Source organism: Macrobrachium nipponense, chromosome 24 (assembly GCF_015104395.2).
Source record: "Macrobrachium nipponense isolate FS-2020 chromosome 24, ASM1510439v2, whole genome shotgun sequence".
NCBI lineage: Eukaryota > Metazoa > Arthropoda > Malacostraca > Decapoda > Palaemonidae > Macrobrachium > Macrobrachium nipponense.
In genome coordinates this window covers 48,998,734-49,017,990 of record NC_061091.1, presented here as the reverse complement: position 1 = coordinate 49,017,990, position 19,257 = coordinate 48,998,734, and the positions used below count along the sequence as shown (strand labels likewise).

The window sequence follows — 19,257 nt, the reverse complement described above, 5'->3', positions numbered from 1 at the left end:
ACACCATCCAATCTCCTTGTCGTAATGACGCTAGGACTGAAGCAGAAGTCTCCGTGGAGAACTTCTCCTTCTGAACAAATTTGTTCGAGAGCTGACGTCTAGTACTGGTCTCCAGCCTCCCGAGGCTTTCGCCAGCACTAAGAAAAAGGCGATTGTAAAACCCCGGGGAGTTTTGATCCAGTACTAGTTCTATTGCACTCTTGTCCCACATTTGTTCCACCATCGATCGAAGAGTATCCCTCAGCACAGGGTCCTTGTACTTGGCTGATAGTTCCCTTGGTATTGACGTTAGGGGCGGAGTATTCAGGAAAGGGTACGATATCCCTTCCTTATGATATTCAGTGAAGACGCGTCTGCGTCTATCAGTGTCCAGGCCTCCACGAATCCCAGGAGCCTGGCACCTACTGGTGCTTGGAGGAGAAATGTTTCATTTTCCCTTTTTAAAGGGACGAAAGGCGGACCTACCTCTCTTCTCTGGAGCCTTCCTTCTTGCGGGAGGTCTGGAGATCGGACCACCTCGAAAGGGCTGCATAGAAGTGCTAGGTTCTTTCTTGTCAGAAACTAAAGCAGGTTTCTTCTTCCTAGCCGACTGCGTCAGAAGATCCTGCGTCGCCTTCTCAGTTAAAGAGTGAGCCACGTCCTTCACTAACTGAGAAGGGAACAAATAGTCAGACAGAGGTGCATACAGTAGAGCTGCCCTCTGAGCATGCGAGACTGCCTTTGTTAAGAAGGCGCCATACACCGTCCTTTTCTTTAAAAGACCTGCTCCAAATAATGAAGAGACTTCAAAAGATCCATCCTGTACCGCTTTGTCGATGCAAGACAAAATGCATAACAGGGCTTCAGGTTCGATTCCCTCTGAATCATGAGCTTTCTTGGACATCACCCCAAGGGACCAATCCAAGAAGTTGAAGACTTCCAATACATGGAAGAGTCCCTTGAGGAGATGATCCAGTTCTGAAATACTCCATGTAATTCGAGCAGAATTGAGACTTGGACGCCTTGAAGCGTCAACTAACGTAGAAAAATCTCTGCCTCTGTTGTAGAAGGGAGAGCGATACCCATATTCTCCCCCGTCTTGTACCATATGCCTCTTTTCCCAGCTAACCTTGCTGGAGGCATGCAAAATACTGTCCTGACTAAGTCTTTCTTCGACTTCATCCAGGAGTCTAAGGCGTGTAAAGCCCGCTTCATCGAGATGGTGGGCTTCATCTTCAGAAAAGACGAGGGCTTCTTCGCCTTCGCACTAGAAAAGAGCGAGCGTGGAGAAGGAGGAGCAGCCGGAGTCAACTCGTCTCCGTATTCCTCAAGAAGCAGGGTAGTCAACACCTTATAGTTGGACAAGCCCTCTCTTCCATGATCGTCATCATCCGAGTTTTCCTCCAACTCGGATATATCTGAGTTTCCGTTCTCCTTTCTGAACTTTGATCTTCTGGAGGAGACAAACTCCTGATAGGAGAGGGGCTAAGGGAATGAAACTCTTTCCTTTTCCCCGTTTTGATAGACTTTGAAGGCGTCACAACCTGCGGCTTCTCTTGCACTGTAGAAGACGTCTTGTATGACGCTTCCCGCTCTCCGAGCGCATGTATGACGTACTCTTTGTTGACGTCTTGATTGACGCTTTCGCGTCTGGAAGACGCTCCGCTCTCTAAGGGCGTCTACTCGGCGTCACAATCTTGGATGGACCGTCACGTCTCAGATCCGCTTGAAATGACGCTTCACTTCTAAAAGACGTCTCTTTCGTTTTTCTTGTCTTACAACACTCTCTCTTCGAGCAGGTGAGAGAGGACGAGACTTCTTAATTGGAAGCGTCACGTACCTTCCGACGGGCGGGGGCTAAAACTCCCACAAGAGATGACATTTGTTCCTAGAAGCCGCCATAATTAATTCCTTTTCTTGACGCTTCTCCCACGTCTAGTGCATGACGCCTCTCGTCATCACTCGGGGAAGAAGCATGATGGGGTACTTCCTCATAAGCGTCAGGTGACGCTGACGCCACCTTCGCCTTCTTAATAGCAGACGGGGCGTCATCCGAGAAGCGCTCTGGGCTCGAATCAATGTCTTGCTTCATATGACGCTTCAGCGGTCTCGATAAGTTCGACTCCTTCCACCCTCGTTTAGGTGAGGGAGAGGGAGAGGACGAGAACAAACCTCGCGAAGGGACGCTTTTTCCTTTTCCTATCAGCGCCCTTGAGCTGGCTGCCATGAAGCAGAGCTAGCTGAAGGGACGTCTGACCGTTGGGGATTCCCCACGACCTCCTTAAGGCTTTCGACTTTCCTTCTCCTCTGGGCATGGGAGCTTGGAAGAGGTCTAGGCCTGGGAGCGCCGCAGGGACGATCAAACGCCCCCTCCACAACACTGATAGGACTCACTTCACTAAAAATGTCACTATCACTAGCCTTACCTTCGAGTCAGCCATCTTGGACTTCATGTCTCTAATAGTCGCTTTCAGATTGGCGATTTCCGATGCCGAATCCGAAAAGACACTCTGAGAATGAGATCTATAGGGAGAATCTACAGTAGTAGGGTTAGAATTATCCGTGAAAGGCTCAATAGGCCTTGAACTCACACCTTTCAGTCGTCTAACTCTATCCCTCTCTAACTTCTTCAAATAAGAAGTCAAAGTCTTCCACTCTTCTGCATTCAAACCCTCGCATTCCTTACAAGTGTTAATAGCAGAACACTGAACCCCCCTACATTTACGGCATACAGTGTGAGGATCAACCGAAGCTTTCGGTATCCTCACCCTGCAGCCTACATTCACACACATTCTCACACTCACATTAGAATCAGACATACTGAGAAAAATCCAAAAGAGTTATTCCAAACACAGTCCACAGTAGCGAATGCCAAAACACGATCCAAATACGTCACCAAAAAGCCGAAAAACGTTGATCAAATGTTGAAAAATGAATCTAAGTCAGGAGGTAATAACAACAATGTTGATACCACCGGCGACAGAGAAAATATGATAGAAAACGGGGATGGTTCCTAGTCCTGCCGCCCAGGGCAGGCCGGTAGATCACCTGACCTACCTGTAGCGAGTGGCGCGAAATTTGAATTTCTGTCGGGGACGACGGAGTCTTAGCTATGTATATATCTGACAGGTAAGTTGATTGTATGAAAATACAATTTAATTCCAAAAATTGTGATTTGTTCCGACACGTAATACAAACCCTCGGTCCTTTACATAAGGAAGACTCACTTATTGGTGGGTGGAATCTGAGTCTTGTGAACAGACTGGTGTTCGCCCAACCTGGGTTCCCTCCCTGGTCATAAGAGCAAAGGGGGGTACCCTAGCCTCTGTCCAACTGCAAGATCAGTGGTCAGACCTCTGGACCAATTCATAAGAGGGAGGCAAGCGTGCCTCTTATGAATAGCAAGCAAGAACTAGGTCATATGTAAGAGCCAAACATAAAGTATTGGGTTTGTCTCTCACTGGTGTCCGCTTTCCCCCTTGTTAGGGAAGGGACGGATAAACACTTCTATTCCTAATGAAAGGGATAGAATGGAGTTTGGTTACGTAGCTTACCCACATCGTCATCCTGTCCAGCGTGGTGATGACTGCTACCCTCTGCCCACAGGGAGAGGGAAGAAAAAGAGGAGGGAGAGAAGCCAGTCACACTTTCATTCACTCTCCATTCATCCTTGTGAGACTGCATGAATGGAGAGTGAATGAGAGTGTGACTGGCTTCTCTTCCTCCTCTACTTGGGCTCGAGATCTGACTTCTCGACATTCACCACAATCCCCAGATCACGACAAAACTCGAGGAGTCGATCTCTGTCCTGTAGCAACTGCGAGCGGGAGCTCGCCAGGACCAGCCAATCGTTGAGATACCTCATCAGACGTATCCCGACTGAAATGGGCCCAAGCTGACACCAGAGTGAACACTCACGTGAACACCTGTGGGGCGGTTGAGAGACCGAAACAAAGTGCCTTGAATTGGTACACCGTCCCGTCGAGGATAAAGCGGAGATACTTCCTGGAGGACTGATGGATGGGTATTTGGAAATACACATCCTTCAGGTCCACCGAAAGCATGAAATCGTTCTCCCTGATGGAATCGAGCACTGAGTGTACTGTTTCCATCGTGAACCAAGTCTGGCGAACGAATTGGTTCAAGGGGGAGAGATCTATCACCGGTCTCCAGGTCTCCAGCCCCCTGTAGACTTCTCCACTAGGAAGAGTCGGCTGTAGAAACCCCAGCGACTGATCTCGTACGATTTCCACAGCTCGTTTGCTCAGCATGGTCTTGACTTCTGCTTGTAGTGCTACATCCCTGGCAGAACCGGGAACGTACGTCTGAGGGTGGACCAGGTGCGAAGTGAGGGGTGGCCGCGACTCGAAGGGTGGTAGGTATCCTTCCCGAAGAACATCCACTACCCAGGTCTCGGTCCATAGCGCTGGCAAGTTCCCCAATGGCTCGCCAGGCATCCCCCCATTTCCAGCAGCAGGTGAGGGGGAACGCCATCCCTAGCGTTTCCCTCTCTTTGGCTTCCGCTTGGCAGGTCTCCCACGGGAGTAGGAGGCTTGGGAGGAGGGCTGACACTCACTCCTCGAAGCGAAAAACAAAGGCTGGGTCTTTCCTAGCGACCTCGACAGTGCTAGCGTCTTGGAAACGGAGGAAGAGCTAGCCAAGCTCTGAGGCTTGGCTGCAGTTGCTCGAAACTGCCCAGAAGTCTTTGGGACTGCCTGGCGTACTAGGCAGTCACTGTCCTTAGTGCAACGCTTTTCCACCGCAGCATCCACCACCTCTCTGGGAAAGAGAGGAAGAACCCAGGAACCCAACGTCACCTCTCGACCGGCCACTCTGGTTACCCGAGCCAGGATAGAGTCCCGTCGTCTCAGAACCAGGTTGGCCCACAGGTTGGCCCACAGGTTGGCCGTCTGGTGGGAAAGGTAGGAGATGGCCCTACCTCCAGACTGGCAGAGTCTCCTCAACGCCGCCGTGTCTTCCTCGGGAACAATAGCTCCTGAGGAGGCTGCGACTCTGGATACCGTGAGGGACCACAGATCCAGCCAGGAGATGGCCTGGAAGGCTGCCATGGCAGTCGCTTCCAGGGCCGATGCCTCTTGCTGTGATGGAGAGGCACCCCTGGAGTTAGCCTAGCTATCTCCAGGTCAACCTGCTTGGTCAGCAACGGGTCCACTGATGGCATGTAGAAACGCCGCTGGCGAGGCACAGGAGGGAGAAGCAGTTTGTCCGACCTGCTGGACCTAAGTGAATCCTCCTGTCCGGAGACAAGAGCGTTCACCTGGCCCAGCACACCATCGGCCAAGGTGGACCGGGGGTAAGCCCACCGTTGCTCTGGGTTCCTTCTTGGGACCCCAGAACGACTACAACCTCAATGGAGGGTAGGAGGGAGCAACCACCGATACTTCCCCTAGGTCGTTGTGCTGACGAATCAGCGCAATAACCTCTGCAAAGGACCTTTGTATCTCGGGGGTGATCGCATCCTGAGGCAATGGACCGTCAGATCCATCCTGGCCGATCCCCTCCTCAGACACTCTTCCTTCAGGAGAAAGAACCTCGCCAGACCCCTTGTGGTCTCCTCCAACCCCTGGCGCGTACGACCTGCTAGGTCCAAGGACAGAGCCAGGATCATAGGCTCTTGTGGCAGGACCGTGAGGAGCGCACTCCTCGCGGTCACCCCTGCTCGCCTCGCTCCTCCCGGTGTAACCCGAGGAGGTTGAAGGGACAGGTGAAGTAGACCTGACGCTCCTACCCTGCCTACCAGCAGAGCTGGTGGGCTGGGAGGACTGCATGCGATCGCAAACCCCCGGTGGCGATCGAGCTGCAGGTCTGGACCAGAGGTCTCCGTGTGGAGAAGCGCTGGACCGAGGATGGTAATGTCTGTCTCGTGCGTCAGGAAAGCTGCTACCAGTCGTGCGAGCCGTCCGGTCCCAGTGGGAGCAACGGTCGGGTGACTGGTAGTGTCCACTGACATGGTGAAAGCGAGCACCGTCCTCTCGACGCGCCACTGTACCTGGTCCAGCCAAGGCTGGACCTGGTGACCAGGGGGACCTCTTCCCAGCCTCAACACGTGGACGGTCTGGTGGGACCATCACTTCAACCCTGGGAACCAGGGGATTGCCACGAGAGCAATTGCCAGCCTGGCGAGAGTCACCTGAGCAACTCTTGCCAGCCTTCCGCTTTGTGCCTGGGTCATGAAGGTGAGCATGCTCAACGGTCTGGACCCTGGCTGCACGGTCACAGGTAGGTGACCATACACTCAGTGAGGGGCCTGTACAGCGGCTGAAGAGGTTACCGATGTCACACGCTGCGTGTACCCAAGGTGCGGCAGGTCGGTATACCCTGGTGTTGAGAGAGTGGTTGTAGTCATCATCACCACCCCGTGCATCACTGGGGCCACAGCCAGATGTTGTAACAGCCCCTGGATACTGGGAGTGCCCAGAAGACTCAGCGAGCGCCACACCTGCTGAAGGTCTTCACACGCGGAGGCAGACACACCTGGGGAAGCAACAGTCAGATTAATGGGGGGGTTCCCGTTTGCTCAGAGGGGGAAAAGATCCCACCCTGAAAGAACCAAAGACCCTGAGTACAACTCCAGGTCGGGGTGCCGCGTTCCTTCCTCTGCGCTCGCCAGATCAAGCGAAGAGGTGGAACGGGACACCTCCCCCGAAGGGGAGAGAGCCATATGTGGGAGCTGACTAAGAGGGAGGAAGGAAGACGACATGTCTGCCACCAGAGGTGTCGAGGGAGAGCTTTCCGACGACACCTTTGGGACTTTACATGGTTTCCTCCTCTTCTCATAGAGCTCCCACTGCTCCTCCGAGCAGGAGATACAAAAATCACAAGGTACGGCCCGAGAGCATTCACGCCCTCGGCACCACGTACACAAAAAATGAGGGTCCACAGAATCACTGTGCCTGAATGCCCCACACTTACGGCCCTCCACACCAGGGCACACTCTCCGGCTGGATGGGGGGCAAGGGGGCTTCTCCACTTCATGGGCTTGCATGTTTCCAGCGATGCAAAACCACAAAAAATAACAAAAATATAAGCAGTAACCAGGCTACGACGGGGGTTCCGTTCTTGAGACGCGTTGTAACCCGAAAATCGTCGTAAGCCGGAACATCATAAAAAATCCTAAGAAAACCTTATTTTTAATGCTTTGGGTGCATTGAAAACTATGTAAACTGCATTCTTATTGCATTTTTCATCAAAAAAACCTTCAAATATTGATTATTTTGCATTTTTTGTGTCATATTTTTTGTGCCAGATGAGCGTTGTAGGCATCGTAACCCTGGAACATGCTTCGTAACCCTGGAAATAATTTCTGATGAATATAATTGAAAAGCGCCTTAACCTCAGAACGTCGTAAGCCGAACCCGTCGTAACCCGGGGACTGCCTGTAATAATAAAGTACTTAAGAGTACACACACACTGGTAATACAACAAGAAAAAGCTTAGAAGTAGGTAGCTTAATTGTTGACATCAACGAAAATCTCACGACAGAGGCCAGCAGAGAGGCGAACACACGCCTACACCCGAAAGCGGCCAAAAGCAAAGTGGTATGTTTACCTCCAGTCAGGCGGGACTCCCGACCATCGGACAAGCAGTTACTACCGAACTACCTTGTTAGAAATCTTACGACCGGTACACCTGGCGCTGAATAGTAATTCCTTATGTAAAGGACCGAGGGTTTGTATTATGTGTCGGAACAAATTAGCATGACACCTACTACTACAAATTGTATAGGGGTCAGTCAAGGTGGAAGCTACGAAGAATGAGTACGGGAATCCTGGAAGACCGGGACACATATGTTGACGTGCCAGCAAATTCTCAGAACTGATGGAGATACCCAAAAACACCAGAAAGCAGGAAAGAATCACAGGCTATCTAAAAAATACCAGCTTGGGAGGAGGAGAGCAAAAGTGAACATCCACTCTACAAGGCTGTTGAAAAAAAGACTAAATGCGTCACGGGTTCAAGCATGGTTGTTGATCACTCTCCACCTCTTCTATACCTTAGAAGCCAGATGCCACAGATTCCTTGCATATACTGTACGTACAATCTTTTATTGTTTTTTAATTGGTTTCCAGCTGGCGCCAAAAGATTTATCCTATTGCTAAGACCGAAGGTTTGTTCCTCAAATGAACAAACTTTTTTTCCAAGTACTGTAGAGCTCACAGTAGACCAGTTCATTAAGGCTGATGCTACTCTTCTAATTGTTCTCATAATACAGCTCCACAATTAAATAAGGTGCCAAGGCAACAGATTTGTCCAACAACCCTGCCTTCAACCATAACAAGACCCTGCTTCCTTTCTTCAATGTTACTTCTTGATATACATTCTGGGCATTGAAAATTCCTCACTTTACCTTCTGTTCACATTATTCAGCATGTTCTGTAGCACCAACTATTACATTCCACATAAAGAACTGCATTCTTCCAACACCTTTTCAACAACATCCACTAGACTTCTCCATCACCATAAGCTTAATTTTGCTGACAAAAGACTTTCAATCCTTAATTCATCTTTCCATTTCCATTCTGCCGTCTGTTAAACACTCCCAGGACTTTAGTTCTTGCACTGTAATCTAAATGCCACACCATCTGCTTACGAAAGCAGAATGTGGCCTTTCACAATATCCACAGCAGTTTCCTGCATCCTCATCTTTCTTTGTCAGTAACAGTGGCAATAGCATCGACTGCACCACCCTATCTTTTTTCACTCCATTCCCAGTACGTATCTCTCATGTATAGGTTGAGCGCAACAAATTTACTTTTGAAATTGGCTATCTTGTTGGATGATATTGCTCGAGTCCATGGGTAATGCAATTTTCTTTTTTAAAATGATCATCCAAGTAGATGTTACAACCAGGAAATTTAACTTTGAAGGCACCCAAGGCATCAATGTTCTTAATAAGTTTAAAACAGATGAAAACTACTTAGACAGTAGAGTAATAGCCATATGCATAAAGCAATAAAGACTTTCAAATTGCTTAATAAATATACCTGAACTGGAATACTGTACAAATAGTATTTTAATTGCCTATTCCATCTACCTGTTAGCTTCCAAGGATCTTGAACAACAAATTCTTATATAAATCTTCCTAACCTAGTGTGTTTTTCTTTATATCCAAGTTCTGTCAGTCCTTTTGTTTGCCCAAAGACAACCACACAAAACACTTAGAACATTATAAACCTTGATAACATAGATTCAACAAACAATACTGACAGCATAAAACAATACCATATAGCATAACTTACTGCTGTGCTAAAGAAAGTTCATAAGCTGTTTGTGCCATTGCAGCTTCATGGTCCTCCCTTATCTGTTCCTCTCGTGCCTTGGGGGCATCTTGTCGAAGAATTTGATTGCGTTCTCGGTTACTTCCAAGATGCATCTGATCTAAAAATCAATTGAAGACTTTATTTCCTTAAAATATTTTACTGTCTGAAAATGCAAATTTATCATTATAATAATCCTTAATATTACATCACAAAACCCAAACCACAAATCACATTCATTTGGACAATCACATAAGAAGTTTAATCTAAACACAAACAAAATTTTATTCATACTTGTATATATTAAACTTTCAAGATACAGTACCCTTATGTCATCCTTTTTCAGGGTTGTTGCCATTTATTCCAGAGCACTAATTATTCCAAAAACAGCAGTTTCAGTGTCTACAAAACACATTCTCAATAATATGGAAATAAATTTGAAGCACCACAATATTTTTTTACTTTTTCAATATAGAACACTACATTATAATACAGCATAAAACACCCAACATAATGAAAAATGTGACAGAAATGCAGTTACTACGTAGGTAATGTACAGTACTTACATTCTTCACTCTGAAGTCTGTAGGCAAGGGCCTGGTCCTCATGCATCAACCACTCCCTGCAAACTGAGAGAATGTCACCAATGAGTGTAAAATGCAAAATAACAATTTGTTGAAAATTGTATTTTTCCTAACTATATAAACCTGAGGTCCTTTAACAATAGGAATGTAACTTGATGCTAGCTGGAATTACGGCCGTTGAATCTTGAACAAGGTGGTTAGGCAGTAACTACCGTGGCTGCCCGGATGTAAACACTCCACTTTGCCTTTCGGCCCAGGTTCAGATTGAGGGGTAGCATGAGGTGGGCATATATGTTAAAGGACCTCAGGTTTGTATAGTTAGGAAAAATACAATTTTCGACAAATTGTTATTCGTTCCGATACGTAATACAAACCTTTCGGTCCTTTAACAATAGGAAGACTCACTGATTGGTGGGACGAATCTGAGTGAGCCTCTAGAACTGACTGGAGTTCTGTGCACCTAGGCTTCTCCTCCTGGTCGTAAGAGTGAGGAGGAGTGCCCTGCTGCCTCAGACAACTTGATCAGAGTATAGGAGCTGCGTGATCAAGAATCAGACTTCTGGGCCTTTTCAAAATAAATGAGGGATTGTGACTCATCCGAAAAAGGGCTGTGAAGAATATTGGCGTCGGAGACATTAATGCAAAGTTCTGGGAAGGGTTTGCATTATTGTCAGTCTCCTTCCTCCCCTTGCAAGAGGAAGGAGCGGGATTGCTTCTATGATTCTGATAAGAAACATAAAAAGGATGCTTATGTATAGGCTTACCGCATCAATCGTCCGACCAGCCAGTGTGAGTTCGAGTCCTATCCTCAACCCGGAGGACGAGAAATGGAGAGACGAGGCGTGGAAGGGGGAGAGCCAGTCACTCTCGCATCCTTCTTACCTCTACAACTGCACACCATGGACGAGATGCAACTTGTCATGTCAAGGAGCTGGGTAAGCAAACACATCTTGCAAGCATCCACCACTGGTCCAAGGAAATGAGGTTCCAAGGACCTGTGGGCAGTTCCGGAGGGAAAGAAGGATATGGTCGCGATGACCTATCCATCTTCCTGTGCGACATATTCTTCAGAGTGATGTCCAGTACCCATACTGGTCTATCCGTCTGCAGCAAAGTGTCTCGCGGTCTCGTATCCCACTGCAGCGAAGTCTCTCGCAGTCTTGTACCCCACTGCGGCGAAGTCTCTTCGTCTCTGCGGTGAAAGGACACCGACACTCCATGGTGGGTGTCGATGGTTATGGGTACTGGAACATGCTAGTAGGACGAAGTAATGATTGATCTGGAACAACCGATACTAAGTCCACAGCGTAGCTCGTGACAGTCTTGGACGCTTCGACAGCTGCCAACTGACTGCGTTCGGTTGTGTGAGGCGAGCTGTCCAAGCATCCGAGGAGTAGTCACGTGACCCTCGCCTTTTGAAGAGTTATGCCGAGAGACCATACAAATCGTCTATCTGTTGCCACCGATGCCGGAAGGCGAGATGATGATTCTCTCAAGGCATGTGCCCAACAGGCGAAAGTCAATTGCCTTCTAGAGACCGAGGTCCCTGATGACAGAAGTTCTCATAGTAATTGAATCTCAGCCAAGGAGAAACAACACTATGTGCCATTGAAGACGAAGGTGGTAGGTGAATGCAGACCTACGTCTTCACAGCCAAATCGAAAGAAGTAACTCTCAAGATTCTGAACTTAGAAAAGGCCCGCCAATGACACCAACCCGCGAAGACGGTTTAATCCCTGTGATTTACAAAGAACTGGAAACGCTAAACTGCTACTTCATTGCTGTTCGGTGAGAAGTCGGAGTTGCAATGAAAGCGGAGCACTTTTCAGTAATGAAAACACAGGGATGTACTGCCTGAAGAACCGCTTCTCATGGGCTGAATCTTCTTCTTCTTCTTCCCAGGTTATCCAGGGAGGACATCTATATAGTACTTGGAAGTAGAGCTGGCAGGGCAGGAACAGGCGATGTCTTCCGTTATACATCTACAATTCGGGGTGAACAATGAACAATTGCACACCTATGAATACGAGATATATTTAGAAGACAAACTCAGATGTCTGAAGAAATCATTCCGCATTATCGCAGCGGCAGGTGCGATGCAGTGGGAGACTAGGATACAGACTTCTGTTACTGTGCGGTAAACAGAAAGATGATAGCGAGTCTATTGAGATATCTCTGTCTGAAAATTCTTGCAATGTCCAAGGCGATGCAGTAGAGATGGTCATTCACGTATGCGAGAATTCCAGCCAACCAGAGACCTAAGTCTGTGATTGCCGGGCAGAGATTTGGTTAGGTAGTCAATCATTGTAGAGGAGAGAGACATAATCCGACCGTGATATCTCGGAGAGCCAGCTTGTACTGGGCTGCAGCAGGCAGCCCAATACACCGCTAGCTCTCGCTCACTCGTCATCCTGAGTTGCCAGGTAATCCATTCCAAGAAGGAATGCGTTCGGGTAGAACCATCGAGCGCCAAAAAATTAACTCGAGCATTTGCATTTAATCGAAACGGATTTCGATGAATGCAAACGCTGAGGTGTTGTTGTTGTAACAATACCATAAGTATCTCAAAATCGAAACTGGTAAGAAGATACTATTGGTCTCGGTCACAACCCGTAGAGTTAACTACGGTATGTGCCTACACCTCGGACAATTCAACTGATAACAGAAGCATGTCGCGAGGGCAATATATGTAGTATATTTGTAGGTTCCTGTACATAGACCTCCATCCTAAATTCTCTTCCATTCGAGGAACAAGAATAAGGACCGGAAGCCGGCACCCTTCATTCTCTAATGAAGAGAGTGAAGGAGAAGTTTTCCCCGAAGGAAGACTTCTATGGTGATAACAGGATACCGAAGACGATAGTTCAAGCCAAACTGGATGTTCCCACCTGTTCTTCTCTATCCCGGGGTTGGCCGCCTACTGAGGCGACGGACCGTCAGGTCCATCCAGGCTGAGCCCTTCCCGAGATATTCTTCCTTCAGCAGCAGTGCTTTTCTCGAACGCTAGAAATTCCAGGAATTCGAGCATTCGGCGAGATTCCGGATTATCGTAGTAACAATTATCTGGGATTCTCGTCTCGCCCACTCTGGACCGTGGTTTCGCCCAAGTGTTTGCAGATCGTAGAAGACCAGAACACTTGGAGTGTGCTAGAAATTCCGAAGAACTCTAAGCACTCGGGGAAACCCCCACCAAATTCGTCAGACGATCATCGGGTGGTGGTCCTCCCAATTCCCGTAGAAATCAAGGATGGGGCAAGATCCTTCCTCAACGATGGGGACTTACGTCTGGTAGGACCCGAAGGTCCTCCCCCAGAAACGCAGTCCCCAACGTGGAATCCTATGGAGAACGCTCTGCAGGATCCCTCCCTTTCCCTTCGCAGCCACACGGAGAGAGGGAATGGGGAAGGAAGATTGGATACTCACTCGCCTTCCCAGCGGAACTAGCAGTTGGAGAAGCGAGTACGAGCAGCCATCACCGTGCGGTGATGGCCGCTCAGAGTCTAGGAAAACGTTTTCCTGAGGAGGGTTACGAACTTGTACTGTAGGCTTAACGTCTGCCGCCACCGTTACCGTCGTCTGAGTGGGGCTGAGCGAGCACCTGACAGGAGAGAGCCGATACCGTCCTCCAACGCGTCCCAGTCCTCGTCGAGGTCGAAACCTCTCAAGAGGACCGAAGGGGGAGCCCACCCTGGTCTCTGAGTGCGTGGTCCAGATGGACCGTCACGTGAACGGCGGTGATGGTCCCTCTGAGAGTCTGGGAAGCGCCATTCGTCCTCGCCAGCCCCCCACGATCTCCTCCAACCACTTGAGCGAGGATCTGTTGGTCCCAAGACCGAACCAGCCCCGTGGCCGGATCGTAAAAAGTGCATTCCTCACGGTCACTCCTATTCGCCTCGTTTCTCCTGGTGTAGCCTGAGGAGGTTGAAGGGACAGGTGAGGGAGACTTGATGCTCCCACCCTGCCTACTAGCAAAACCAGTAGGCTGGGAGGACTGGAGGCGATCACCAACCCATGGTGGCGATCGAGATGCAGGTCTGGACCAGCGGCTTCTGGTGGAGAAACGCTGGACCAAGGAACGGAGCGTCAGTCTCTTATGTCAGGGGAGCTGTTACAAGAGCTCCTCCCCTGCCTACCAGCAGAGCCGGTAGGCTGGGAGGACTGTAGGCAATCATCAACCACGGTGACGATCGAGCTGCTGGTCTAGACCAGCGGTCCTCTTGCGGAGAAACACTGGACCAAGAACAGAGCATCAAGTCTCTTCAGGAGAGCTGCTGGCGATTGGGCTGCACTGGTCGAGCAGCTCTCCAGGGGAGAGCAGCTAGACCGAGAGCAGCAGCGACGGTCTCGAGCGTCAGAAGAGCTGCTGCTGGTTCCCCTATCCGTCCGGTCCCGGTGGGAGCGGCGGTCAGGGGACCGGCAGAGTACGCTGTCGCGGTGGGAGCACGAGGAGCGCTCCCCTCGCGATCACTCCTAATCGCCTTGCTCTTCCCGGTGTAGCCCGAGGAAGTTGAAGGGATAGGAGAGGTAGGCGTGCTAGGGGGGCTGCAGACACTCGCCAACCCGCGGTGGCGATCGATCTGCAGGCCTGGTTGAGCTGCTTTCCCCGGGAGAGCGGCTGGACTAAGAACTGCGGAGACAGTCCCGAGCGTCAGAAGAGCTGCTGCTGCTGGTCCCCCTCTCCACCCGGTCCCGGTGGGAGCAGCGGTCAGGGGACCGACAGAGTCCGCTGTTGCGGTGGAAGCGAGGCCTGTCCTCATGCCGCGTCATGCCGCTTGGACAGGCGACCGAGGGGACCGCTTCCTCGCCTCAGCCTGCGGTTGGTTTGGGACCATCGCGTCAACCCTGTACCAGCGACTCGCCACGAGAGCGATCGCTGGCCTGGTGGGAGTCACCTGGGTGACTCCCACCAGTCTTCCGCTCCGTGCCTGGATCCTGGCACTGAGCGAACTCGGTTGCCTGGGTCTTGGCTGCATGGTCACCCGCAGGTGACCATAGACTTGGTACCTCTCGCGAACGAGAGGCCGAGACGGTACCTGGCGTCGAGGCAGAACCTCTTGCGCCGGGAGAGGAGGTACTGGTGTTAGCTGGTACCCCTCCGGTCCCCGTCATCTTCTTCCTTGCGGAAGGAGAGACGGGCCCCGTTCCCAAAGGAACAGGAGGACCAGCGGAAGCCCCAACTGTCCCACCGGAGTGAGACAGACCCTTAGAGGTCTCTGAGCGAGACTTCTTAGCAGGGGAGGAGGCTACCTTCTTCTTCTTCGGTTGGGGGGCCTCAGAAGTCGAAGGGGAAGAGGCGGCAGAAGACAACGGCGACACCTTCCTCTTCTTCCTAGACTTCCTCTTCGCCAGTTCCTCAGGACAACCGACAAGTCCTCCATTCAGGACGGAGTTGGGGCAGTTGCCGGAGGAACACGGCCCACCTGCACCTGTCCAGAGGGACCTGCGGGAGTAGCAGTGGAGAGAACGCTTCCTCGAGTAGGGCTACGAAACTCCTACCTGGCAGATGAAGCGTCTGCCACCCCCGAGACTGGTCGGTTGCGCGAACGCGACCGTCGTCTGGGTGGGGCTGTCTCTGAAAGAAAAGGATAAATTAAAAGAGGGCTGGATAGCCCTCCTCCACCGGTCTCTGTGTGCACGGACCCGCGGGAACGTCATGTCAACCCTGGGCACCGAACGATCGCTGCAAGAGGGATCGCCGGTCTGGCGAGAGTCACCCGAGCAACTCCTACCATCTTCTGTTCCGTGCCTGGGTCCTGACATGGGGAGCAAACTCTGCAGTCTGGAACCTGGCTGCACGGTCACCCGTAGGAGACCGTACATTCAGTAACGCTCGCAAGCGGCCGGTCGAGACGGTTCCCGGTCCGGAGGTGGAACCTTCGGAACTGGGAGAGGAGATACCCGTGGTGGCTGGTACCTCCATGGTCCCCGTCTGCTTCCTCCTCAAGGAAGGAGAGACGGTCCCCATTCCCGAAGGAACGGGAGGACCAGCGGAAGACCCACCTGTCTCACCAGAGTGAGACAGACCCTTAGAAGTCCCGTGACGAGACTTCTTGGGGGGGGAGACCACCTTCTCTTACGGCAAAGCCTAAAAGTTAAAGGGGGGGAGGCATGAAGATATGAAGATCTCGAAGAGGAGGATGACGACAATTGACGAGCTCTCTTCCTCTTCGGTTTCTCCTTCTGCCAGACTTCTACCATCAGGAGTAGATAACCTCACAGGACAGCGCGACAGCTTCGTGCAGTGACTTAACTCCCGGGTAGTAGTGGTAATGAAAATGATTATCTTCAGGGGATCAGTACACACTCGAGGATCGGTACGCAACATGCTACGAGTCATAGGTAGAATTCCAAGGTTAGGATAACCAACACGAAGAGCATCCAACCAACACTGCTGAAAACAAAATCACCAATAGTCTGTAAAATAAGGAAAAAAATATTAAAGTAATGAGGATACTCCTCACACATCCAAGGGCACCGCCCTCCAAAGTGAGAGGAGATCCCCCAACATCAGCACCGTACGCCCATCCTTCTACCTTCTTCCAATAGTAAGTGAAAGGAAGTAGAAGAGAAATTACCATAACAACAAAACACGGACAAACCTTTGAAGTTCCCTTGGTAATTCCCAAGCGTAATTTCCGGATGAATACATTTCCCGTTACAGGATCAATATCACTTACGTTAAATACGTCTCATCCTCACGATAAATACATATCTCGTCCTCATGCAGGTCTGAGCCAGTGTTAAAGGGCGAAAGAATGTAAATATGTTGGCATACCTTAGCCGCCGGCTCTTAACACAAGTAGAGGGGCAGTTACAAAGGCTATCACAAAAAGTGGGCTTGTATATTAATTGAAAAACCAAGGACAAACTTTGTTTAGTATTAATATCAAACTATGCATAATTATTTAAATACAAAAAATAAACCAAAAGGATCCCACCGGGAAAAAAGATTAACGACCAGTCAGCCTGAGCTCACAAACACCCTTCCTCGGAAGACGGCCGAAAGTAAAGTGGAGTGTTTACATCCGGGCAGGCTAGCCTGCCCCACGGTAGTTACTGCCTAACCACCTTGTTCAAGATTCAACAGCCATAATTCCAGCTAGCCGCAAGTTACATTCCTATTGTTAAAGGACCGAAAGGTTTGTATTACGTATCGGAACAACTTGTACTTCTTTTGTACTATTAAGCAAATAATCAACAAAAAGATTTACTATAAGACCTGAGTACCTTTAAATATTATAACTGCAATGCTTGTGAATAGTCCTACAAAATCAAGGTCTTGTTACTATTATAAACTACTTCTCAATAAAAATATGCCTTCATCAATTTTTAATACATAACTATATAGTATAACAAACACAACTCTAACAAAAATATTACCATGTGTGAAATTTACAAGCAGTACAATTAGTGTAGAGGAAGAGGGGAAAATGTATCATAAAAACATTAATAATGCTGATAATAAGTATACTGTAAAGTGTAATCATAGATATGAACTAAATCTCAAATACAAGTCCTGTCACAGAAAGATAAATGCACCTCATTTTCACACAATAAGATATAAAATTAATTAAGCTTGTATATATAGTTTGATGAAATTAATGAAAATACATTCAATATTAACAGGAAACAATAACAAATAATAACTAGCTTTTTTCTCACTCTCCTCACCTTTGCCTGTGTTACCTTTTGAAGCCATAATATATTCTTTAGTTGAATTCACAATCAAATGCTTAATACCAACAGTATGCTATAACACTTTTATACTGACATAACAGTATCATGAATGACACATACAATCTTAAATATTTTGCGAACAGTTTATATCAAACATTGTTAATAATGTCCATATCCAAATTTAAAACAGAGTGTATATGTAAAAAATTTTACTTTCAACACAAAAACACAAAACTCAAATTTAGTACTTATTTCCTAACAATAAATAACCTTGTAAAGTTATACATAACATCAATCCTTTATACAAATAAAGCAAAGTCACAAAGAAAAAAACATCACTCTTGACAACAATACATCCACTCACAATGTAATAAGATACCTTTGGTTTCCTGCTTGTTAAACAGAGCATGTGCAACAGGAAATATCAATACTTGGATGGATCAATCTTGGGAAAGTTACTATGAAGGGGAAAACCCAAGGAGCTAACCAACAGCATTTCAGTAATCAATAATTCACTGCACCTCATGACCACACAAAGTATTGATTGCAACTGAACATTTGCTTGTCCTTAACTACTAAAAATTTATGGCATGACATTTCCTGCTACTTTACTCTACTTGTCATTATGACTTTAAATTGGGCTAACCCATACTATACACCAGCAAAGGTGATAATTAAAGTCTTACTCAAACAGGTCCTCAGAGACTGAACAAGTAATTTACCAGAATTAATTACTTTATAAAGGCAAAAACATTCCACTTCCCATTTAAGTGTTCTACATTTTATCCAGAAATAATCAAGAACATTCCAACATCTACAATCACTTGTTAACATGAAAGAGGTATTTAAAATTTCATAACCTAACTCCCATCCCTATAGTAGATAGTATATATGTAAAAAATACAAAGCAAAATTCTTTCTTAACCCTCACAGTCCGGGCTAAGATAAGCTAATGCATGCATTCACCCATGACCAGGCTAAATTTAAGGATGGCCAATTAAAAGAAAAACTTAAAAGAAAAAAAAAAAACTCATCAATGGGAAGGTGAAAGTATATATATGCTCATGGTATAAGAAAATAATTCTAAACAAATTTCTGCACCTTCCACCAAAGTTGAAAGTGAATATTTCCCAACCCTTGCAGGCCTGATTTCCCTAAGATAGTCACAAAAATACGCTAATTTTACCAAGTTCTTAGTGTTCTTTCTTACATTTTTTTTATTTTATTTTGTCAAATGAAAATCACAGCTCTAACAATATCATAATAGATAAGAACTACAACTAGAAACAAATTCTGAGTATATTTATTGTAAAATGATAGTTAAACTACAATAAAGTTTTGTACATACTTACCTGGCAGATATATACTTAGCTATAGTCTCTGACGTTCCCGACAGAATTTCAAATCTCGCGGCACACGCGACAGGTAGGTCAGGTGGTCTACCTTACCCGCCGCTGGGTGGCGGGTGTATGAACCAATCCCATCTTCTAATCAGATTTTCTCTTCCACCTGTCTCCTGAGGGGAGGCTGGGTGGGCCATTAATCGTATATATCTGCCAGGTAAGTATGTAGAAAACTTTATTGTAGTTTAACAATATCATTTTTGTACATGAACTTTCCTGTCAGATATATACTTAGCAGATTGGCACCCTTGGTGGAGGGTAAGAGACAGCTAAATAATATAGAAAAGGGAAACAACTGGTGTTGTAGGATATAAAAACCTTGGTTCTTACCTGTTC

At 47.9% G+C, this 19,257-nt stretch overlaps 1 protein-coding gene across 2 annotated transcripts in view; it reads right to left on the bottom strand.

Annotated features, from left to right (window-relative positions):
• Positions 1-19,257, bottom strand: part of LOC135205611 (coiled-coil domain-containing protein 50-like) — a 224,773-nt gene that overhangs the window by 143,467 nt on the left and 62,049 nt on the right. For both annotated transcript variants that reach the window (XM_064236396.1, XM_064236397.1), the window contains exons 2-3: positions 9,824-9,886; positions 9,240-9,378 (exon numbers count right to left, since the gene is read on the bottom strand). In XM_064236396.1, coding sequence (XP_064092466.1) covers positions 9,240-9,378; positions 9,824-9,886 — 202 coding nt within the window. The remainder of the gene's footprint in view (positions 1-9,239; positions 9,379-9,823; positions 9,887-19,257) is intronic.